The following is a 26,292-nucleotide window of genomic DNA, read 5'->3' as shown; positions in this document are numbered from 1 at the left end:
AAACATGATGTGTGTTAGCTGGCACGAAATAAAAAAACAGAAGTACTGTGTAACTTACATCCACATTAGTCGTGAATATTGAAAAATTCATCGATATAGAGATTTGCAAATAAATTATCTCACAACTCTTAATCTCACTTTCATGATTGTTACATCAAAATTATTATTCTTCTATATCTATACGAATAATTGGTTCAGATCCGACATCTCTCAGTTAAGGGCTGAACTGAATTGTGCTAAAACAGAATGAAAATTCACAAGTTTGGATAATATTTCATGAGGCGTACATCTCCAGAATGAAAATACTTGAAGGCTTACTTTTACACAAACTCTGAATTGATTGTGATGGCCTTTTCAGTAACATCGAACAAAATAAACTCATTTCCTTTTCAAATAAATTGTGAACTCCTTCAGGAATTATTATAAATATGTGTTCAAAATAATAACATCGCTCTGTTTTCTTTTCAGTCAAATTTGAATTCCAATTCCAAATTTGTTCCAAATGAAATTAACTCAAGATGATATTACGATAAAATGTAAACGAAGAAAATGAGAAAGATAACATTTCGTGGAGAAGAAAAAAATATTTATTCAACTCATTGTGATAATTCACATTACTTGATAAATAACTTTTCACTAACTCTTTTCAATCTGTTCAAACATGACTCCAATATATGTGACTCTCTTTCAGATACCAAGCATTATATTTATAAAAAAGTTATTTCTGTTTTGCTATTTCCTCACTGGATGGATGGGATGGTCCATATGACTCAAATCTGGAGGATTTTTCTCGAAAGCTTCAAGTTCTTTCAAACCTCCTTCAACAATTTTCCATAAAGTTGGATGTTCCAATTTGTATGTGTCATACCAGTTTTTAACTAGAGGCCAAGGGCTTATGTCGAAGTTGATAGCTTCGAGACACATGGTCGCCGTTACCAACTGAAAATCGGCAATTGTTACAGTTTCTGAAAACAAAAAAGTAATAACTCCACCTGAAGTTTATTGCATATTCATTATTTCAGGAAAATGAGGTGGTGTTGATAAAAAGGTGAGAATTCAAACTTTGAAAAGATGTTTGTACGATCCTATATCTGAGTATTATATAGAGTGCAGTTCTTAAATAACCGATACAATAATTTTCATTATCGTTTACGAGTAGAAAATGTGTGATTGATGACTTATTTATTTTATGGTAATTGAAGATCACTAAAATGGAATGAATAAAAAACTTTAGTCTAAATACCACTGGTAAATTTTATTAATACGACCGGTTCCGGGTTTGACCCCATTATCAATTATAAAACTGAAATCTGAATTTTGAAATATCGAATTTGGAACTCAAGAATTCAAGAAAGGAGACCTACATAAATTAAGTTGCTCGTTTAGGGGTATATGTTTCTGGTTTTTAATTGATTTATTAATATCCGTGACCTCCAACAGATTCATTTTTATATATATATATATATATATATATATATATATATATATATATATATATATATATATATATGTAGGAATTTGAGGTAATTTTCATCTATCTTGCGGTTTGATTTTTGAAGATGTTCGTACATTTCAGATTTTTTGTTCAAACAGACATGTTCACGCACTCTTATTTCAAAATTTGTACCGGTTTGGCCTGTATATACTACAGAGCATTCGCCACAATCTATTCTATATATACCTGATTTTTCCATTCTATCCCGTCTGGGTTTTGCAATAGACAGGGGTCTACCTAACTTATTATTACTTGTGAAAGCTGTTGAAATTTTGTATTTAGAGAAATAACTTTGAATATTTTCTGAAAGTTTACCTGAGTAATTGATGCTATTGTACTCTACTATATTCAACAAAGTGAATTATTTCTAGAAAATTATCTGGTCTAGGTAGCGATCGAACTCAACACCTTTCGATCATAAGTAGGGCGCATTACCACTGCGTCAATTCACCGAATAGTTGATATTACATTCACCCCTCAGAAGAAAATTATTTCCTTACAAAAGCTCCTAGTATTTACTTTTCATAAGGAAATAATTGAAGTTCATGATAGTTAATGTATAAATTATAAATAATATGTATTAATTGCTAGGAAAGAAATGTACCCTACTCTAATTTCAAATAACACTATTTCATTAGCAATTTGTCAACACTTACATCAAAACTGATTTGATTGGATGTTAAATAGACCAAATATAAAATGCTTCTTACCTCCTGCAGCATATTTCTTCCCAAGTAACTTCAAGTAGGTGTTAAAATTATCCAGGGCAATATGCGTTTTCTTCAGACCCAGAGGAGTCCTTTGATAATCAAAAAACATTGGTGCCAACTGAAAAAAATGTGCATATGTATACTATATGAATATTACTGGAGTTTTTTTCCCCAACACCAAATTGTTATTTTTAACACCACACGTGTTTCAAAAGTTTTAAAACTGTTTTAATCTTCCTCTTTGAAGATGATCACTTGGTGATCGAAACACGTGTCGAGGTGTTAAAATTAACGATTTGGTGTTGGGGAAAAACCTCCAGTAATATTCATTACTACACCAAAGGTTCCAAACAGTGCATCATATGTATACTATATGTTTATTATTTGCATGAAACTTCACTTGTGGAAAGACTACAGACGGTGATTAATTCATCAAATTATATTACAAGAATGAATATCTACAAGTTTGGACAGTCTTTCAGAATTTTCACCATATACCGATAGAAGATGACCAACTGAAGTTCTTTGCTGAGAACACAGAGTCAATGTATTTTGTCTTGTAATGAGAAAGTATTAATTTTTTATTGGAATGAAAAAGAACTATTACAGAATGATTTATTTTGCTGAAACGTATTTTTAACAGTAGCATTGAATAAGTTGTTTGCCACACGGTAGCTTCATCAGTTACTGGTTCATGAAACCATTCTACAATGTCTTTCATATTAAAGTAAGTAATGACAAAACTTATGATATAAATGATTAAATCTGGTAATATGGGTAGATTTTGAAGAAACAGTATTACTTCAGGAAAACAGGTAAAATGTTGGTCTATTATGTCAAACTGAATTAGGTAGATGAATAATTTCAGCAAAACAGGTATATTCTGGAGGAACAATCAATACAATTCACAATTAATAATTGTTTTCAAATTCTACTTGTCTTACCACATCTAATCGTGTATCTGATAAGTTTCGTTATTATCTTGTTATATAAAAGATATTCTAGAGTAGTTTGATGTACTACTAATTGATGAAGTTACCGTGTAGCGAAACGCATCTTCAAAAGAAAATTTATTGTGAATTTTCTATAATTATTATCATGGATAGTTAAATTTCATTGTTAATATGGGAAATATTTTTCCATACATGCAAAAAGGTCATTTTAGCACAAACTTATTTGTCAACGGCAAATAAATTGAGATTTCTCTCAAAGTTGTCACTTTTTGTAGTGAATAACTACTTTGTTTTATGATAATTGTACACAGGTATTTGAGTATCCTGTAGAGTGTCGTATATATTTCAGCTCGAGCAATATAGCTTAATTCCCCAAATTTGCAAACATCAGATGAGAGCAATAGTATATACAGAGCAACCTAAAATAATACTTGACATCAAGGTTCAATTTGTATCTGTAAGTATTATTTTGTTCACAAAATAAGTAATCATACTTGGAGACTGGCTGTGAATCAGATTATCTAAAAGAACAACTCGTTCAGTCTCAAATTACCTACAGTGTAGGTTGATGGACAGACACCTATTAGAAAACAACTACTCCTTTAGGTAATACCACGAAGGGCGTTGTATAATATCCGATAGGTGTCAGTACAACTGGCGGAATCGATTCTGGCAGTTGTATCGCCAACAGCATAAGCAGGAATAACTTCAGTGAAGAATTCTGCACTGACACCTGCCAGGGGAGTAGATGTTTTCTGATAGGTGTTAGTTCATTAATCTACAGTGTAAGTAATTTGAGACTGGTCTGAACGCATTGTTCTTTTAGATAATTTGTATTATTTTGTATTGCGTCATAAAATTCCCTGCATTCATTTATACTTTGTGCATCTCAGCGGGGTCAAGTTACTGCAGCTTGTCAAATGTATGAAGAGCTTTCTGAAACCTGTTATAGTCCCGCCCGCGTTCGTTAAAAGACTATGAGATTGAGAGAGATAATTTTAAAATCTCTTTCCAGATTTGACAAGCTGTACAACACTTTGAACTTATCCAAGGGTCAAGTTACAATCACGAATGTGTAATATACTCGTATCTCGTATATATTTCATGCAATAAAAAATTACATTGTCCAATTGATTGAACCTCTTGAGTTACCTGTCGTAACTGAAAAATCCACTATAGCAAGTGGACTCATTAAGTGTCTGTTTCATAGATATTTTTTAGTACAATGAGTGCCTTTTCAAATTAGAAGAAAATTGTTCGGAGACAGGATGTAATATAAAATGAAAGTCAGGTAACTCTTCTGCCGGAAAAAGAAACTCCTTCTTTGGAACACAGACGAGTCTTCAGCTCGTTTCGAAGACAGAGCGCGATGGTTGGACTTGGATAATGAACAACCTTGCTTTATTCTGAGAAAATGAATATTGAGAGAGTATATTATGAATTCATCATATTTATCAGTTGACTTGCTCCGATATTCATTTATGTAAAATTCGAATAGAGAGATATTTCGTCACCAAAAAACTTTTACCCTAGTTTATCATCATAATCTTTGTTGTTTAAAACTGTAACGAATTTTTCATTTCAGTTTCACATATTTCACAATGTGCACTTTCGATTACATTTCATAATATGCATTATATTTGAAGTTATTTTCCTGTGAATAAATAACTCCAACTTGGAAATCCGGGATGCCGGGTTTCCAATTTACTGTGAGTAGTTCAGTTAAAAGATTGCTTGATTTTTTCCAGAATTGGGAGATTTTTACAGATTTCATTGGAATGTATCACGAGAATCACTGGACAGTACGAGTCTGCGCTGGGTTAATTTGCTAATACTGAAGAAATGATACATCAGATGTAATATTAGGTTATTTCAAAGGTCCACATCTCAATGAATATTCATTCTACAGTGTCGTGTATACACTGTTCGTAGATGATTTTGTATAGTATACATTGATGCTGTTAATTTTTTCCAGAACTTAATTTTTTTGCCTTTTTTCAGCTTATGTCGTTGAGCGTTTTACGGCAATATGTTTTCTACGGATTTGAATCGAACCAGAGCGCTGCTGAAACAGCCCGAAAAATCAACCAGGTATATATTTGATAGGCCAAATGCCTATCATTGTCATTAACATTGGTTGATGAACGCACTTTTCCACGGTGGTTTGCAAAATTTCATTCCGGAGATTTTAGCGTCGAAGTTGAGCCCCAAAGTGATCGACCTACATTAATCCAGGACCCTGGTGGTGGCTGGCCTATCACAACCGATGCTTGGGATGGCGAAAGAACTGGATTTCAGCTCCTATGTGGTTTTTGATGGCCTGAAACTTATTGGGAAGGTCAAATAGCTCGAAAAATGGTGCCCCACGATTTGAAAGATCGACAGAAATTGTCAGGTTTCAATGTCTGATCTTCTTTCGTTTTCGTTACCAAAACGACTCTTTTTGGATCAGATCGTCAAGTATAATGAGAAGTGGATCTACGACGTTCAAGACAGTGGTTGAGTACCGATGAGCCACTAAGCCTCTTCCCAAAGGTAAAAATCCGTCAAAAAAAGACCAATGGTACTGTCTGATGGTTGGGATGGCTTGGGATGTGGGGGTTGAGCAAACCGGCCATCGGATGCCTGCTTCCACGTAGCCCCGCTGGATACGGGAATGACAGAATCACTTGTGGTTCTGTTATTCCTTAACTGAATGGCATCCCAACGATGGCTCAGTCCTAAAGTGTGTGTATCCGTGCCGAAAGGATGAACGACACTGAGCCTATCAGCTGTCTCTACGGAACCTTTGAGATACCGGGCGCCCTCTCGTCGTAGCATCGCCTTGTCACGGTAATGCGGGGCTCTGCCGTGATTGACCTTCTTTCCCTAGCTACTCGTGGGACCTTTATTTACAGAGTTAATTCGAAAAATTCTTTCTGACGCTATGTCTATAGAGGAGATGGATGTCGAGCTTACGACTCCAACTGACCTCCCTGTAAACTTAGATCAGAAGCGATTCTACAGAGGAGATGGATGTCGAGTTTACGACTCCAACTGATCTTCCTGTGAATTTAGTTCAGGAGCGAGTCTACAGAGAAGATGGATGTCGAGTTTACGACTCCAACTGACCTCCCTGTAAATTCAATTCAGGAGCGAGTTTCCAGAGGAGATGGATGTCGAGTTTACGACTCCAATGGACCTCCCTGTAAATTTAGTTCAGGAGCGAGTCTACAAAGGAGATGGGTCTCGAGTTTACGACCCCAACTGATATCCCTGTGAATTTAGTTCAGGAGCGAGTCTACAGAGGAGATGGATATCGAGTTTACGACTTCAACTGACCTCCTAGTAAATTTAATCCAGGAGCGAGTCTACAGAGGAAATGGATGTCGAGTTTACGACTCCAAATGACCTCCCTGTGAATTTAGTTCAGGAACGAGTCTACAGAGGAAATGGATGTCGAGTTTACGACTCCAACGGACCTCACTGTAAATTTAGTTCAGGAGCGAGTCTACAGAGGAGCGATGTCGAGTTAACGACTCCAACTGGCCTCCCTGTAAATTTTGTTCGGGAGCGAGTCTTCAGAGGAGATGGATGCCGAATTTATGACTCCAACGGACCTCACTGTAAATTTAGTTCAGGAGCGAGTCTACAGAGGAGATGGATGTCGAGTTTACAACTTCAATTGACCTCCCTGTAAATTTAGTTCAGGAGCGAGAGCTGTGGCGTACGCTTAATCTGTCTCAGTTGAAGGAACTAACCCCTTATGAGCAGGTTAGCAAACGTTTGCGCTCAAGTGAGGTTTCAACAAAACCAGAGGCGAAAAAGCCCCGCACGGCTGAATATAAGGCATAGTCAGGTGTAGCTGACGTGCAAAAACACTCATATGGGAAGGTTGTCGTGGGTATCAAGGTGGGAATCTTGCAACTTGACTATCCGACTACCTCATTAACAGAGCATATGCTTAGTTTCTGCCCCGCTGGGGATCGAATTAGGTCTTTAGAATTCGGCAGAGCCGTACTATTACCATCTGACCTGAAATACCACTCACCATATAAACTAATCGGCTTCGTTAAGAGGCTGGGTTTGTTTGGCCGACTAAGAAAAGGTGTGAGCCAGAACAAACCCTTGCGGGTTGCGGTGAAGGGGCGAATAGACCCACTCACTTTGCACCTAACCTAATCTAACTGTATGATGGTCAGCGACTGGTGTGATTCACTAGAAATTTCTGCAACCCGTCAAACCATCACAGCAGAGTTGTATTGAGAGTAAATCGACGAAATGTTCCGTAGATTGAATCAGCAGCAGTCGGCACTGGTCAACAGAACACGGCACGACAACACTCCTCTGTACGTTTCACATATCACCGTCCGAAAATTGAGCGTCAAAGTTTGGCCGCAACCATCATATTTCCCACACCTCTTGCCAACGGACTACCATCTTTTCAAATACTCCCGAAAACTTTCTCACCAGAAAAAACATATTCAATCAGGCAAATACGGCCTTCGTCGACTCCATTGAATCTCAAGTACATAATTTTCATTCTGTTCCGTTGCCAAAAGTGCACTTATTTGAATGGGGCATATTTTGATTGAAATGAATAAGAATTCGCCAAGATATCACAGTTCAAAATAGATCCATGAAAACGGACAAAACTTTTGAAAAAAACCAATAAATTGGTATAAATTGTTTCAGGAAATATCAGTCAATAATCCATGGAAAAATGTGTGAACTCACCGTGTATTCAGAAATATATCTGTAGTAAGTGGACAAGTTGAAACAGAGTCTGTGATTCACAACTGCTCTAGCCATTGGATCTTTTGGATATATGGTGTCATCTTTTCCATATCGTTCTGCCAGGTACTGGAGAATTGCATTACTGAAAATGAAATTATCATAAACTCAAGTAATGATTTTAATTATGCCTAGAAACGATTGCAAAACTTCCGGGTCTACTGAGACTTTTATTTTTCTCACAATCCCTCAGTCATCATTATTATTTATCTCAAATGATATTGTGTTGAATAAAACTGTCCGATACTTGATGGAAATCCATATTAAAACTAATTAATACAGTATATTGTATGATTTTCACTATAAAGCTATTGTATAGCGAAACACGTGTCGCGGTTTTTGTAAAACCCTTTAAGATAAATTGGTTAAGGCTTTCGCAGCCGGTCATCGGTGAACCATCAAGATGAATAAACCTCTGAAAAAGCCAGTCACTCGTGCTGTCGAAACGTTAGGATACAGTTCCAAACTACAACGGCCTTCAAACCCGAATGATAATCGTTACAATGAAAATCTCGGCCGCGAAAGCCTCAACCAATTTATCAGACGCCTCTATGGGAAAGCAATAATGAAGCAATACATTCTTCTGAAAAAAGAAAGGCACACTTACTTGAAACATTGTTGTGGAATTGGCCGCGGTGGTAGTGCGCCCGACACACGATCGGAAGGTCGTGGGTTCGATTCCCGCCTCGACCAGATATTTTTCTCAAGAGAATTTATCAGGTTGAAGTCGGGATTATTCTGCAACCGTGTTAGGAATCACACGTTGAAAGGTAAGATCTCGTTAGTCGTTAGCTCGCACAAGTTTCTCAACTTCTGAGAGTTGTCGTTCGTATGGGGGCGACAGCTGATTAAAGGAAAAACAGATTTCAAACAGATTTCAGATTTCTCATGCCGCTCAGTCATCGGTAAACCACCAAGATGAATAAACCTCTGAAGAAGCCAGCCACTCGTGTTGGCGAATCGTTAGGATACAGTTACAAACCACGACGGCCTTCAAACCCGAATGAAGATCGTAACAATGAAAACCCTGTATAGTGAAAATCATACAATAAACTGTAATAATTAGTTTTAATATTGTGTTATTATAATTTGCTATATTTTTTCAAAAAATTGAAGGAGGGTGCTAGAATCATAAAAAATCAAGAAAGAATAGTGGATAGCTTCTCCTTTCTTTACAATTATAATGAGTTTGATTTTAATCGAATGAATTATTGTCTTCAAAATGGCAGGAATACTATGTGGTTTTGTGATCGTACAGATTTTTCAAAAAATTAAAAAAGTACTTTAAATGTTCCATGTCTTATAATCATTTCCTTCAACTGATATACATTTTTTTCAATGTTCAATAGATTCTGGTTACCTTGTTGGACAGTTTGTGATCTTTATGAATGAATATCACGATTAATATATGATGGTTATCAGAATTGTGGAGTTTCTCTTGAAATCATATTTGAAAATCTCTCGCCGAATGGCTTGGTTGGTATTCAATTACGATTTTTCTCGAGAAGCTATTGTGAAAAATGTTTCAAACATAGATAAGGAATACTCGGAAAGACATTTCATATTCCAAAACCCAGCCACCACTGTTCATTACTTTGTTTTGAACGTTATTTTGCCAGTTGGTAAACAAACTTACCTTTCTCCCAATAGAAAACCATTATCATCTAGAACTGGTATTTCTTTCTGTGGATTTTTCTGAAAAAATTAATTATGATCAATAAATTGATGGATGTAGCCGTTACTACGTGGTAGGAGATCATAATGAAGAAAAAAGAATTGAAAAATTCTATGTTTTTTACCACTTTTATTTGTAACTAACGTTACTGCAGTTCGTCCTATGAGAACATTTTCAAACTTATACATTAAATTTATACAATAATTATGATCATTTCTGGAATGAGCCGCTGTGATGAATTTGCTGAACGATACTTTTTATAGTTCACAAAACAAAAGTTTTTCAGAAATGTCTAGGCCCTGAACTAGAATACTAGGATATGGTAGAACAAACCGACACTGCCAAGTAGAAATCTCACATTGGAGTGTTTTTTAATACGTTATAGAATACTGAAGTTCGTTAATCTGTCCTGCTGATTACGATATCTATATACTTCCCAACGTTTGCTTTTTTTTGAAAGAGAAAACACAAGCACTACAGGAAAATCCTTAAGGTGCTCGTAGAGCGGTGCCTGTGTGAAAGAAGTGATTCAAATTAGATTTGAATCGCTGGAGATTAAATCCATTTGGAAAACCGTTCTCAGGAAGTTTATTCCACGTAAACGCAGTTCTGCAAGTAAGAGAGTTCTTGAACAGTGAAGTTCGAGGTGTACTGAGTTGAATCTCAAAATGATGAGCAGCCAAATTCTGTCACGTATTTCTGATATGTACCGCTCTTGGTGGTATCAAATGTGCCAAGTTTTTATCTGGCAATATATTTATGTCTGTGTGCAGTGTTTTTCCAAATGTCATTAAACTTGTGTTTGAGAGGGCGTTACATGCCAGCATGTCGGCTTTCTAATTTCCTGGGATTTTCATAAACGGTGTCTGTAAACAGAAATTTCAATCTTCAACTACCAATAAACTGCACGAAATAAATCTCAACATGGAAATAAAAAAGTATACCCCAGTAGAAAAACTCAAATAACCATAAGTCGCCTAAGAATTGGACAAACCCGTCTCACACACCAACATTTACTGAAAAAGGAAGCTCGAAGTAAATGTGAACATTGCAAAATGGAACTAACAGTGGAACACCTATCCACATGTCAACAATAACAACAATAAGAGTTAACGAATTGAAGCTAACCGGAGACATAACCACCATTCTAAATAGCGAATGGAATAATGTAATAAAATATGGTTAACGAATCCATGTATTCAATTCAATTCAATATCTATTGAAATGAACTGTATCTCATATGTACCGCCGCTAAAAACCCTATGTGGTTGATGCGGATTGAAACAAATGAAAAAATGTGACAAGTCACAAAATCATAGTTGAAGTCCCCTCATAGATTTTAGCATATTGTCAAGTTCTCAGATTCTTTCATATAGATTTCCCACAATCGTTCGATGCAATTCCTGGAGATTCACCCTGTTTAGGTCTTGAAACCGCTGTAGTGTTACCAATATACAGGCTGATTCACGGTGGATGGCACATTAGACGTTTCTGGTGAACCAGACAACGGATCACTTTGAAAATTTAATGGAGGGCATATTCGGACATTCTCTAGCCAACTAAAATATTTTCGACAATGCGGTGTTGCCGCTTCTATTAGAAAGCAGTAGCAACTTTGATTTTTCAAATGGAACACTCTGTATATAATATTATTTTTGGAATCTCCAACAATTGCCCGACAACTTTTCTTGATATTTTCCTATACCTATCTGTTACCGTTTTCGAAATAAAAATTAATTTCAATTTTTTTCTTCGAAAATCATGACTTCTAAAAATGCCGATATCTTTTAGTTAAGAAGTACTATGATATCGAAATTTGGTTTGGAGTTAGGTGATACTTGGACACTTCCCACACGTCAGCCTAATCTCCGTTACTTCAATACAGGGTGGTAAAAAAATACAGTTTTTTCGTTTGCTTGAAAAAGTTGCTGAAATTTGATTATTTTAAATGGAAAACCCTGTATATTATTGAAAATTCGGAAAGCTGCAGAAATTTGCTGTCTTTCTATGTATATCATATCTATACCTAACTAGTCAAGTTTCGGACTTATGAACATTTATTTGTGAAAATGTCCCTTCAGAATGGTATTTCCATTCGGTATTTGGTAAGCAGGCCATGATTACTATTTGACAGTAGCGTTGTGACATTCTCCTAATAATATCGACATTTTCGTCACTTCAGAAGTTGCAAATACCTTCAAAACGATGGAACAAAACTATTCAAACGAAGTTCTTATGAATTTGTTTATTATTTTTGGACAGTGTGACAAAATTATCAGCAGAACATGTAGAAAGTTCAATGAAATGTATCCGAATCTACCGCCAATGAACCTCAAGAAATTTATACGAATTCAGAACAATTTCAATATGTTTGAATAAACTTCAAAAAAGCACCAAGAAACTTGAAATTGGAAATATTGATATGAATAATTATAAAAAAGTAAAACAATCATGTGGAATATTTCAAAATATGTTCGAATCGCTGGCCGTTCACTTCCAAGCACTTTAAAATGCGGGTGTTGACTGCTTATGTGGTGGCAGATCTGATTTCATTGGGATCCAAATCTTCAAATGTTTGGGCAATCCTTTTTAACAATTCATCTCTCGAACGCACGGGTATTTTGTAAACTTTTTCTTTGAACATTCCCCACAAATAAAAATCTAATGGATTAAGATCGGGTGATCTCGCTGGCCAATTCCATGGTCCCAAGCGCCTCATCCACCGATCGTCAAATAGTCTATCCAGTTCTGCGCTCACTTCTCTTGTGCAATGTGCAGGAGCTCCGTCTAGTTGGTACCAACAGTTTCGATAATCTTCGAGTGGCAGATTATCCACGAAACTGTCTACAGTATTCTCCAAAATATTCAGGTAGCTTCTGGATGTTAATGACTCCTCGTATATCACGTACCTCAATTTGTTGTCCATCAACATGCAGAAGACATTAAAACTAAATTTTTCTTGAAATCCGGCTTCTTTTGTGACGTGAGGATTTTCACTGAACCAATAATGACGATTTTTTCTATTGAAAATCCTTTCTCTCGAAAATTTCGATTCATCAGTCCAAATAATTTTATTTAAAAGAAGTGGATCTTCTTGAATGCGTGTCAACAACATTTCACAAAATTCTACTCTCTGTTGAGGATCTTGAGGCTTCATTGCTTGAATTTTGGTGAATTTATAATCATGCATTTTATGTCTTCGCAAGATTCTTTGAACCGATGAATATTTTATACCCAAATCTTCTTCAGCACTTCTTATCGATGACTCGGAAAATGCGTGAAAATATGCTAAGACATTAATCTGGTTGTCTTCGAAAGTTACGGGTCGAGGCAAGTTTCTTGGTGCTTTTAAAGTTGATCCAAATGCATTGAAATTGTTCTGAATTCGTATAAATTTCTTGAGGTTCATTGGCGGTAGAATCGGATACATTTCATTGAACTTTCTACATGTTCTGCTGATAATTTTGTCACACTGTCCAAAAATAATAAACAAATTCATAAGAACTTCGTTTGAATAGTTTTGTTCCATCGTTTTGAAGGTATTTGCAACTTCTGAAGTGACGAAAATGTCGATATTATTAGGAGAATGTCACAACGCTACTGTCAAATAGTAATCATGGCCTGCTTACCAAATACCGAATGGAAATACCATTCTGAAGGGACATTTTCACAAATGAATGTTCATAAGTCCGAAACTTGACTAGTTAGGTATAGATATGATATACATAGAAAGAAAGAAAATTTCAGCAGCTTTCCGAATTTTCAATAATATACAGGATGTTCCATTTAAAATAATCAAATTTCAGCAACTTTTTCAAGCAAACGAAAAAACTGTATTTTTTTACCACCCTGTATTGAAGTAACGGAGATTAGGCTGACGTGTGGGAAGTGTCCAAGTATCACCTAACTCCAAACCAAATTTCGATATCATAGTACTTCTCAACTAAAAGATATCGGTATTTTTAGAAGTCATGATTTTCGAAGAAAAAAATTGAAATTAATTTTTATTTCGAAAACGGTAACAGATAGGTATAGGGAAATATCAAGAAAAGTTGTCGAAAAAATTGTTGAAGATTCCAAAAATAATATTATATACAGAGTGTTCCATTTGAAAAATCAAAGTTGCTACTGCTTTCTAATAGAAGCGGCAACACCGCATTGTCGAAAATATTTTAGTTGGCTAGAGAATGTCCGAATATGCCCTCCATTAAATTTTCAAAGTAATCCGTTGTCTGGTTCACCAGAAACGTCTAATGTGCCATCCACCGTGAATCAGCCTGTATATTAGCATAGAACCCGATTGGGTATTGGGTCTATGAGAAATATAAGTTATACTGGGAAAATATACCTGAAAACATACAAAAGAAACGTTTTATATACAGGAACTGTCTGACAAAAGCCGATATCGTCTCAGAAAAATTACAGGGCTACTCAGTAGATGTCCATTACGAGGACATCTGAACTATCTGGGGCTATACATCAAATACCTCAGTTTGAAAAAAAACGATTTATTTCCAACAGGAGTACCCAGTTACAGGAAATGCTATTATTACAAAGTATATATGAAATGAATATTAAAAATAATGAAATATAGGAATGTATAAAAGTAAATGCTAAAACAAAGTATTTATAAAATTATCGTACAAGAAGAATTTCAAAAGAGGAATGAAAAATTGAGTATTTAACACAAAAATTTACTAATCATGCAATGTAGCAGTACTGATACAAATATTATATTTATAGTATTATTAAAAGTAATTGAGGATACAAGATACCAAGCGTTCAGAGAGTCGAAATGAATATCGCAGTGTTCACATATTTTATTGAAGCTACTGCACATAAAATTCAATGGTGATCGTAGCATAATATTTGTGCGTGATGCTTCGCAATAGAATTTCAGATTGTGTCGACCTTCACTTCTTGGTACAAAGAAATTGATCTCGGGTAAAAGAACCGTACTGTCAATATTGTTTAGTAATTTATGCAGTGATTTTATACCACAGATAACTCTCCTATTTTTCAAAGATGTCATATCAAGTCGTGCCAACAAAATGTTATGATCGACGCCTCTCGTGGGGTATTGACCATCAAATTTTAGACATAAGTATTTTAGTAACGTCCCTTGCATGCTCTCAATTGATGTTTTTTGGTAGTCGTAAACTGGATTCCATAACACAGAGCCATACTCTAACTTAGATCTGGCATACGCAAAATATAGCAATTTTGAGTTGAAGTTTTTGCCATTTCTGTAAATGAATCCAAGCATCATATTTGTATCGGCAGTCATATTTCTTATATGTGTTGTGAATGTTAATTTACTGTCGTATGTTATACCAAGATCTTTTATCTCATGTACGCGGTTGATTGTAGTTTTGTTGATTGAATAATCATACATTAAAGTTCGCTTTTTTGTTGTAGATGATATTATTTTACATTTGGATATGTTCAGTTGTAGACGATTATTATTACACCAAAGTTTGTTTACATCTATCTAATTCATGTTGTACACGTTGGCAGTCAGTAATGTCGTCGATTTTATAATAAAGTTTCAGGTCGTCTACAAATATTCAAATAGGTTGCCAAGTGATTAATGAAAATAAAAATAAAAGAGGTCCAAGATTAGAACCTTGTGGTACCCCAGATGTAACTACGTACTGGGCCGATTTGAAAGATTCATATTCGACGAATTGTTTTTTGTTAACTAGATATGATTCAATTAGATTAAGCAGTCGGTTAGAGAGTCCTAATTTTGTCAATTTGCTGAGAAGAACGTAATGGTCGAAGGCTTTTTGAAAGTCTAAATAAACAACATCGACTTGTTTTTGGATTGTCCAGGTACGTACAGAGATATTGATTTAAACATGCAAGATTTGTCATACATGATCTTTGTTGTACGAAACCATGCTGAGTAGGACACATATAACTTTTTGAATATGAGAGTACATAATATTTTATAGAAAAGTTACATATAATTGAAATTGCTCTGTAGTCTGTGATATCTAGAGTCGCCTTTTTTTATCATCGGACAAATTCGAGCCGTTTTCCACTGCTCAGTGAAGGCACAAGTTGATAAAATTAAGTTGAATATGCCTATTAGAGATATAGAGAGAACGTCGATACAGTCCTTTATCACAAGACTAGGAACATTATCAACGCCTGCGGTGAGTTTATTTCTTTATTTTTTCGAAGCAGTAATAATATAGATTTCACAGAAGGCAGGGATGTTTGATGTATCTGAATCAGAATCATGAGAATTTTCACGAAGCATATTCTCGTCCGAAACCAAGTATACACTTTTGAAGTACTTGTCGAATTCATTGACAATATCCCCAGGCTTATCAAATACCTCATCATCAAGTTTCATTATACCCGGTATACGCGAACGATCTTTTTTACTGTGTATGAAAGACCAGAAAGTCGAGCTGTCAGATGAAATATTATTTTCAGCTGAGTTTGTAAATTGACTATATGCTGCTTTTATTTTAGTTTTGACAGTTTTTCTCAGATACGAGAATTGATTTTGATAAAATGTTGTTTTATATTTCTTATAGTTTTTATATGTTAATTCCTTTTTCTTTATATGGCTGATGACATCGGCGTCGAACCATGGGGAAAATTTACGTGTTTTTAAGAAGATGCTGTGTAATTTTTGATATAATAAATCACATGCCGAGTCGATGTCAGTACATTCAGAAAAGTCACACCATTTGGTTGTTCTGACCAGTTCATAAATATTTGGAAAGTTTGCTTTGCAAAAATTAAATTGCTTAATAGCATGCTTAACAATCAGAGCTCTCCAGAAAATCAAATAATATTTCATAGTGAATATTGGAGCAACAAGGGGGTATGGGGGTATATAAACTAAAATAATATTCAAAGTAAAGTTGCCAAGTACTAATTTGGAGCCTACAATATCAACTTCAGGAAGTGTGTCTCTTAGATCCAAAAACGAAATTGGTAGAAACCTACTTTGGACGCCAACAGGACACCACCTTCTTTAGTAATATTATTGGTTACCAGATCTCGATCACATCGGAATACATTATACATTGATAGGAAGATTTCTTGAATAAACACATCGTCCTGAAGATTAGTCTCTGATAGGCAGACCATATCCATTTCACCACTGGATGCGGAATTATAAAAGGCCGTGGTTTTTGTTTTTAATACTCTAACGTTATGGTAGTATATGGAGAGACTATGCTAGTTGTAGCTGGGCAATGCAGCAAAAGGAAGCACTGGATGACGACCGGATCGAACAACTTATGGACATTCCAAATTATGTACAGTAGAACGTGACTCCAGCAAGGAGACTTTTCAAGGAATATACAAGTCAGACAGCTTCAAAGTCATATAAAAAAAGAGAAGGTGTAATCGCTTTCCTATACTCAGGGCTGTGCAGGACAGAATAGTTCAAAAGTTACATTTTTACGGTAGCCGTCACTGATGAGATCCATAATATATCGGAACAACGCTATATGATGCATGATCTTGATCGCAACTTCATTGCGATCATTATCAGATTGATGAAAATATGCGAGAATTGGTGCGAATAGAAGTTCTTTCAAATAATTTCCATGAAACTGTCTTGGTTCTCATCCACAAGTTCTCAGTTTAGATTATTTGTATGAATATCATAATATTCAGATTAATTTGCGATATTCAAAGGTAAAACTGTCAAAACATTCTTCTCTGAAACAGCTCACATTTTAGATCATATGTTTTACAATTATAGTTTTTCCATAATGATAAAGGTCTCGAGTCCTCCAATCCGTAAACACGAGTATGGACTGAAAATTTATGAACCGTGTGCCAAGAAGCTGCTGAACTGTCTTCACTATGAAAGTCACCAGTCGTGAATTTAACTTCAGAAGGATGTAACAACTACTTCAAATCTTCACAAACCACTGGTTAACTCTCTGACAAATCTTTGTTATACAGTTGTATTTCATAGTGCCTGAGCTAACAAATAACGTATTTACGTTAAATCGTCTGAATGCACATACCAGTGTAGGGATAATGAATAAAATATCCTCACTTTCTTTATTTTTTTATATTTCGTACCTTCGACGGTAACTTACATGATAATCAGACATAATCAGACAGATCAAGTCATTCAAATATTAAAATAAGTTTTTTCAGATGTTGACTGAATATTTTTAAATATGATAGTTATCAACTGAATTTGTACATTTTATCTTGATTTTTACCACATATTCGAGCTGTTTTGCAACACTGAACGTTTCCGAACAATTTTCAAAACCCTGTTTTTGTTTAAAAATCTGTTCAAAATATGTTTTTCCGTTAATCAGCTGTCGCCCCCATACGTACGACAACTCTCAGAAGTTGAGAAACTTTTGCGAGCTAAGGACTAACGAGGTCTTACCTTTTAACGTGTGATTCCTAACACGGTTGCAGAATCATCCCAGCTTCAACTAGATACATTCTTTCGTGAAAAATATCTGGTCGAGGCGGGAATCGAACCCACGGCCTTCCGATAGTGAGTCGGGCGCACTACCACCGCGGCCAATTCCGAAGAAATTGAGATTCGTAGATGAGCGGGTAGCTTTTTCAATCCATTCAGTGACAGTACTAGTAGTAATGAAAGCGTCAATAATTGTTGAAATAACTAACTAATACAGTTTTTGTAAAACTGTAAAACCCTTTATAGTGAATATCATACAATGAAGTCTATTTGTTAGTTTTAATGTGAATTTTCATCCAGTATCGGCCAGTTCTATGCAATCATTGTTCAAATTTAGGTGAAAATACTATATGCCGTAAAAACGGAAAAGCATATTTTGCCTCAGACAACGTTCGATCTCAAAATATACAGGATCATAGTGGGACTATTGCAAGAAAAAACGTTTTTCTTCTATTTTTTTTATCCGGGCAGATATGGTATTATTTTCGCGTATTCTTCTCTGTATGATTTGTTATGACAGAAATTGAAGTTTTACATCGGCGACTGCGGTTTCGTAGACGCAATGACAACAGCGATCATTGTAAAACCATTTATGAGGACACAAAAATGTTCTATCTTTGAATACATGGTGCCCTCTTTGAAATAGTGAAAGATCAAGCTTTGTACATCGTAAAAGCTGATCTTCATCTGACAACCAACAAGGTAGTCATCTTGGGTAGCATCAAATACCCACTACCGCATTTTGATGAATTTAACCAAATATTCTCAAGGAAATCTCAACCTCACTGTGGGGCCGCTGGAATTCTGCAACATACTTTATGTCTGCTTTCCAATGAACGCAAAGAATATTTTTATTATTGTGAGGCTGATATTATCAATGATCCAATGACTGAATGAATGACCAATGATCAAAATAAACCTCCATCAGACAAAGTATTGGATTCGGGTCTTGAAGCGGTGCTGCCTATTTGCTTGAATTGTATTCATAAAAGGGCTGTTCGAAGGTGGCTGACATTAGTTCGGACTTTCATTGTCTAATATAATATAAAATGATTTGAAATTCTGAAAGAATCAATAAAATTAAAGAGATAAGATAAAAAAAATAACAATTATAATAAGCAAAAAACCTGAAATCACAATGGAATAAAATACAAGCAACAATAGAAATTTGAACAATTTACAAGAAATGAAAATCAAAATGAGAAGAATAAAATATTTCAATCCAAGTTACTTCACTACTTGGATTGAAATCTTTTAATCCATCAAATTTCATTTCTTGTTAATTGTTCAATTGATTGTATTTTATTTCATTGTACCTAATTTCAGTTTTTTTACTTAATACATTTATTTTCCTTAGGTAGTCTTTTTAATTTCATTGATTCTTTCACGGATTTCAAATCATTTTATATTATATTAGACAATGAAAGTTCGAACTAATGAAATGTATAGAAAAGGGCTTTTCGCCTGACCAAAGTCTGAAACATCAGAACCAACCTTAGTTATCCAAAACTTGTCTCTATTTTGAAGATACTATCACAGAAAGTGAATTTTTTGATTGCATTCCACTTCTAGAATTCTATCATGTGAAGGATAACGTCTTGATGAAATGAACTCTTGATATCATTTTTCCCCACCAATATAACCTAAAGCGCAGCGGCTCAAATTTCGAAGATTTTTTATAGTCACCGTGCATCTCCATGAAATTTGCAGTGCGTACTATGAGACATGCCAAAGATCGCTTTGGCAACAAAATACCGTAGGAGTACGTATATAGGTATTATTACCTGTCCTTTCATTCGATCTCAGAGAACAAAAGTAAAATGCAGATATAAACTACCTACTCAAAATGAATATAGAGACACATCCTTAAAATCCAATAAGTAAAAACATATGTATTATTCCATGATAAAAACTTCTGGTGTGTACTCCATACTAATTCTTATCATGTTCCATTCGATTGTTGTTCACTTCTTTTACTTTTTTTATTTCTTTTTGGACTTTTAGCTACAAAATCATTAATATAAAAAATTCTGTATTTACTTTCACTTTATTTATGATAGGTATTAAATTTTAAAATTTAAACAATGAATGTTGATGTATTACGTAGGAGGATACGTAGGGTGTACCTCAACGAATTTTAAGTTGTTAGAGCAGTGGCATTGATCGAAGTAGGGTATTCAAGGCGTCGTGTAGCCCAAATGCTCAATGTGAGTCATTCTGCGGTTTCCAGAACTTGGAATCGCTACCAAACTTACGGCATAGTAAAAAGAACCCTTTATCCAAATCGACAAAGGGCAACAACCCGAAGAGAAGATCGTTTGTTACGACTTTGGGCAATTAGGGGTTGCACCGATTCTGCTATGACACTGCAAAATCGCCTTATAGAAGCTACGGGAACGCGAATTTCGAACCAAACGATAAGAAACCGACTTCACCAAGTACAACTCCATGCAAGACGACCTGCTAGAGCCCCTAGATTAACTCCAGCTCATCGAGGAAACCGTAGAAACTTTTGTCAAGAGCATCGTAATTGGAATTTAGAGCAGTGGGCCAATGTAATGTTTACAGATGAAAAAAAATTCATGTCATTCAACAATGACGAACGTTTTTGGGTATGGAGACGTCCCGGTGAATGCTATTTGGATGACTGTGTGCAAGAAATTGTTCCATTTGGAGGTGGATCGATAATGGTGTGGGCTGGTATAGCTTTGATAGGACACACGGACCTTGTGGTATTTCGGGAAGGGACTTTAATGGCTGTCCGTTACATAGAGGAGATATTGGAACCTCATGTCGTCTCATTTGCCAAAAATATGGGGGCTGGATTCATTTTACAACAAGATAATGCCAGGCCACACGTAGCCAGGGTCGTGAGAAATTTCCTACAGCAGCACAATATTAATGTCATGAGATGGCCAGCTAATAGTCCGGATTTAAATCTTATTGAATAGCTCTGGGATGAACTGGAAAGAAGTTTGAAGGATCATCAACCCTTCCAAAATCTGAACCAAGTTGCAGATGCTGTTTTAACGATTCACGAACAGTTACCCCAACAAATAATTAGAAATTTAGTGGAAAGCATGACTCGTCGTTGTGCCGAACTTCTTAGAGCCAGGGGTGGAATAACTTTTATTTTTTTCTGACACTCGTTTGTATTTCTTTTTATTTGTATTACCAAACAGCATTTTGAAAACAATGTAAGTTAAATTTAATAAAGGCACCTATAAACCATTTTATAAATTTAAATGTTTGACAAAATAATACATATATTTTTTTACTCATTGCATTTTAAGGACAGGTCTCTATATTCATTTTGAGTAGTTCATTTTTAGATAATTCAAGAGAATATTCGTTCTAGAGACAAATATGGAAGCAATAAGTCAGAAAAAGAGATATTTTATTAATTCTTGAATCAAAATCTGATGACACGACAATGACAAATTTCAGCTTCCAAACTATGAGCTTCAGACCATAATGTTTTCTACTTTATTGAAATATGTTCATTATGGAACATCTGATAATGCAAAACAATTGGTCCATTTGAAAAAAATGGTGTAATATTCTGGTGGTGCGATAGAGAAAGTTACATCAAATGTGAATATGTCAAAATGTGTCCCTCTGTATACTATGTTGACAAGTTTTTTTTATTTTTCCCGTAAATCATTGTACCAAAAGTTATTCAGGGTGAGTCGTTTTCAACTCACATAATTTGTAGCTCCTGAACCATAAGCTTCAAACCATATATTTTATACTTTATTGAAATCTGCTCATCATGGAGCATCTGATTATGCGAAACAATATAGGGTGATCCATTTGAAGAAAGTTGGTGACATGCTCTGGGGGTGCGAAAGGGGAAGTAACATCAAATGTGAATATGTCAAAATGTCTCTCCCTGTATACTGTAGTTGACGTGTTTTTTAATTTTTCCTGCAAATCATTTTACCAAAAGTTATTCAGGGTGGCTCGTTTCAAGTGGAATGCACTGTATACTCTTATCTCTATTGAATGCAAATTATCTTTACCGAAGTTACGATCTACTTTTAGTATCAGTGGCAGTGAAAGTGACAGCTTTTACTGGATACTGCCGACATTAAGAGTGATTATCAAAACATCATGCATTTTTCACGTTGAAAAATGGTATGTTTTATTCGGTCTCACGCCAACCGTCACTTTTTCTTTTATAAAGACAATATATTATCAAGACATCAAGCTCAGTACCTATATATTTAAATCTATTCTTGCCATTAAAACTTCCAAATCATCAATGTTATTTGAAGATGATTGACAATGTTTTATGATGAATTTCATGAGTGCAGACTTCCATTGTCTAATGTTATAAAATGATTTGAAATCTCCAAAAGAAACAATAATAATGAAAAATCAAAAACAATAGCTGAAAATTATAATTATATTGAGCAAAAAACCCTGTAATGAAATTACAGTGAAATAAAATATGAGTAAAAAATAGAACAATTAAACAAAAAATAAAAGAAAAAATAGAACAATTGAACAAAAAACACACGAAGACGTTTGTTGATAATAACAATCGAAACTTTCTGAAGTAATTTGGCTTGGAATCTCTTAATTTTCAATTTTTTGTTTGATCGTTTTATTTTTTACTTTTTGTTTAATTGTTCTATGTTTTACCTGTATTTCGTTTCACTATAATTTTATTTCAGGTTTTCTTTCTTAATATAATTTTTATTTTTCAGCTATTGTTTTTAATTTTTCATTTGTATTGGTTCTTTTAGGGATTTCAAATCATTTTATATAATATTACAGTGGACCCACACAGCACTAGATATTCATGGAATATTCCCTGTATATCATAAAACGAACGTATATATTCCAAATATTCATAGAATATTCTTGGAATATATACATGCCTTTAGAATATTCATAGAATATGCTTGAATGAATATGGCAGGATTATTCCCGAAAGAATGTGCATAGAATGTCTATAAATGGATTATTCTCCCTTGAATATTCTAAGAATATTGTCGCTCGAATATACCATATGGTATATTCTTAGAATATATCCCCACGGTATATTTTGGAATATTCTATACAATGGAATTTTGAATTATCTTATAATAACGTATTCAAATAATTCAATATTATTAAAAACAAAAATATTTGAAGATCTTAATCGAATGCATAACCTAATGTATATAACCCTGATAGTGTTAACCAGTTTTTGAACTCAACGCAAAGATTCTGGATGAATTGCTCCAACAGCAACTGTTGGAAACGACAAAAAAATTTGAATGGGCCAATAAATGAACCAATTGCATCAATAAATTGGTTAATTCTCATCCTATTTGTCTTTTTGTATTTGAAATTATTTAATTACAAAGCGAAAAATCCTGGAAACAGAGAAATGGGGAAGTGAATAATTGGAGTAAACGTTTCTCATTGGTCAATTGAAGTGTAGCGCGCGACAGTCGAATAAGCTCTGTGAAAGCGCCTGTCCCTTAATGCATGGTACATTTGCGTTTGCGTTAAATTCGACATTTGATTCAACATGGCGGTTGACGTGGCAGGTTCGCGTGTGTAATGTATGGTGTGTTGGTGTTATTATCAAAGTATAATTCTGTCACGTTCAGTGTACCATTTATAATTTGGGGTTGTCCAATTTGCAGTACAGCGAATAGTTTGATTTTGGATCTTCAAACAGGAGAGTTGCATCTATTCAGTCTTCAAGAAAAGTAAGTAAAATGCAATAGTATCGATAGTAAAGTCATGGTGATTAACCTACTATACCTCATTTTAGGTTCGAGGAGAGTTGGTGTGTGGGATTTGTTGGTTTGACTAAGTACATGTTTGAACTAGAGTGATTTCTGTTGTGTATCTTCAATAGAGAAAAGTAAGTGAATGACACATTCTTTTGTATCATTTGTTTTCATAATTTCTATCACTCGTTTTCAAGATAGTATCAATTTGCCCAAAAGGAAACAGAGTGGTACCTGGTACAGGCAGGTGCGCCAAGGAACTGAAAACGTAATGATTACTTTTTTACAAGACAATGCATGTTGTTCTCCAAGTCATAAAATGTTGTGAATGTTCATGAGTAACCTATGCGAAAAATATCTATTTGATTTTTATTCCAGTTTTATTGTGCCACTTTCAAATAGTGATAATGAACGTTAATGTACATTTTGTTCCAGGTATTACTATTGAAACACTGGTTGATGCATTGTTGGACAAATATAAGAAAAACTTTTCTGGTGAGCAAAGTTTGAATAACTTTAAGTAAGTGAAATTCATCCCCATCATACCACTCATTTTAAATACTTCATATGTGGGTTTATTTTTCTAAGGGAGAAACCCAACCTAACCTATTTCTTGATGTAATACACTTTTTCTTTTTCAATGAAATGATATATTTATTATTTTTTAATTAGTGCTGATGAATTCACAGACTTGTTATTTTAGTATATTTTTTAGTATACATTTGTTTGAGAGTAGGAACATCCTAATTTGAATACATTTCTAATATTTGTAATATGACAGTATTCAGGAATATTTTATTCAGTGAATAAATATTTTGAATTAGATTTTTTATTTTTAATATTGGTTGAAACGTCAAATATTTCAGTGTATATTGTTTTTAAAATATATTTGTTTATGAATATTATGTGTTTTATTACTTATGTGAAGCTTGTATCAAAATGCAATATATACATGCCTAATAGCGGTTACTCGTCACATTCTTGGAATATTCCAAATATTCCTAGAATATTCATAAAATATATTTAAAGAATATTCTATGGTGTTTCTCTATTGTATATTCCTACAATAAACTAAGAATATCCTGAATATTTTATGAATATTCCTCGGGTTCTATTCCTGGAATATTCTTAATAGAATATACCTTAGATATTCTAAGAATATTATAAGATATTCCAAGAATATTCCCAAGGAATATTCTTAAAATATATCAAAGGTTCGCCAGGAGCACTTCCAGGGAATATTCTCCAGAAGATATATATATCCATGGCATATTCATAGCATAATACAATATCCTTAAATGTATATTCATGAAATATACCTGGAATATCTATTGCTATGTGGGGAAGTCCGAACTAATGGAATTCATCATTGATTTTACCCTTACCTGTGCAAATTCTTCAGTCATATGTTCACCAATTCCAAAATCTACATTCACCAGTTTGTGTTCCAAACCTAAATATTCCAATGCTTGTCTAACAGCCAAAGATGGCGGTCCATCTGATACAGAATAGAGTGTTATTGGCATATTTCACACAATGACAATTTGTTATCAAAAATGTAACACTTGTTGATGTTCTTTTCTGGTGCTGTTCACTTGAACAGTTGCTGTAAAACTTCATATACTCACTGAGAAATTTGCTTCGGCATTGAACGATACGTTCACTGTTATTTTTATGATATATCTGCGTTCGAGTGAGACAGCGAATGAATGCAACAAACACTAACTGGTTCAAGGTAAATTCAAGGTTTTTCCAATATCTCATTAAGACAACTTTTCATTCCATGAAATCTTATTGAGAATGACAAAGCATATTTTGACTACTAATTTTCTAAGAAACTTCTCTTACCAAATTGTATACCGTGTTGTCTGAAAATATGTTTGAAATTGTTGAATGAATTGAAATAGTTTGAAAATAAACTGAAACACAATCTTATTCAACCGTAGATAAGTATCTGTAGGTATCTGATTCGAAACTACATAAATTCCTTCATGCTGATTAACTGAAAAACAGATTTATTAAAACAGATTTGAAAATGAATCGATATAGATTCTAGCGTAAGCATCTTTGTTCGACAGACTGCAATTACTTTTTTTAATGAAATATACAACGTTTCAAAGAAAAAAACCGCAGCCGAAGTAAACACATTGAAATTAATGAGCATGGGTCAAAAAATGTAATGCTGATAAATCAACTTGTGTATATTTTTTAATTTCACCAATCAACAAGTGGAATTATTTTAAGAACTGATTCATAATGTACCATACACTTCTTGATGAAAATATTAAATACTGTGAATTGAGATAAATTACAATGATATAACGGGGGTCCAATTATAGTCATCCAGGACGAAACTTCATTTTCACTGACATGCATTACATACAGAGTGGTCCAAAGAAAAGTATGCACCTTGCTTTTCTCCTTTTTTTGTAACTTAACGCAAAAATGCTCGGATAGGTCAGTTTTGCTTTTGAGGGGAACACATTTCAGATGTATTTTTCTACCTGTGCCTTCAACCCCCTAGCGAGG

The 26,292-nt window shown here is 34.5% G+C and overlaps 1 protein-coding gene across 1 annotated transcript; it reads right to left on the bottom strand.

Annotated features, from left to right (window-relative positions):
- Positions 1 to 564: 564 nt before the first annotated feature.
- Positions 565 to 25,476, bottom strand: LOC111515122 (GST-containing FLYWCH zinc-finger protein). Its single transcript, XM_023171357.2, has 5 exons — positions 25,149 to 25,476; positions 9,568 to 9,626; positions 7,875 to 8,016; positions 2,206 to 2,323; positions 565 to 965 (listed from the first exon to the last, which is right to left on the bottom strand). The coding sequence occupies exons 1-5, from the start codon at positions 25,287 to 25,289 to the stop codon at positions 733 to 735; spliced, it is 693 nt and encodes a 230-aa protein (XP_023027125.2). The 5' UTR covers positions 25,290 to 25,476; the 3' UTR covers positions 565 to 732.
- Between the last annotated feature and the right edge of the window lie 816 nt (positions 25,477 to 26,292).

Source organism: Leptinotarsa decemlineata, unplaced genomic scaffold (assembly GCF_025532065.1).
Source record: "Leptinotarsa decemlineata unplaced genomic scaffold, Ldec_3_MD MMD2_tig00000199_RagTag_RagTag, whole genome shotgun sequence".
Classification (NCBI taxonomy): domain Eukaryota; kingdom Metazoa; phylum Arthropoda; class Insecta; order Coleoptera; family Chrysomelidae; genus Leptinotarsa; species Leptinotarsa decemlineata.
Note: the sequence above shows the minus strand (reverse complement) of the source record. Positions and strands in the feature narration are given on the sequence as shown.

Excerpts from the sequence above, each read along its gene's own strand:
- LOC111515122 (XM_023171357.2), bottom strand. The coding sequence starts at position 25,289 with ATGCCAATAACACTCTATTCTGTATCAGATGGACCGCCATCTTTGGCT. Across the intron at positions 9,627-25,148 it reads TGACTGAAGAATTTGCACAG|AAAAATCCACAGAAAGAAAT; the intron begins GTAAGGGTAAAA and ends TAATTTTTTCAG. Across the intron at positions 966-2,205 it reads GAAGAAATATGCTGCAGGAG|AAACTGTAACAATTGCCGAT; the intron begins GTAAGAAGCATT and ends TTTTGTTTTCAG.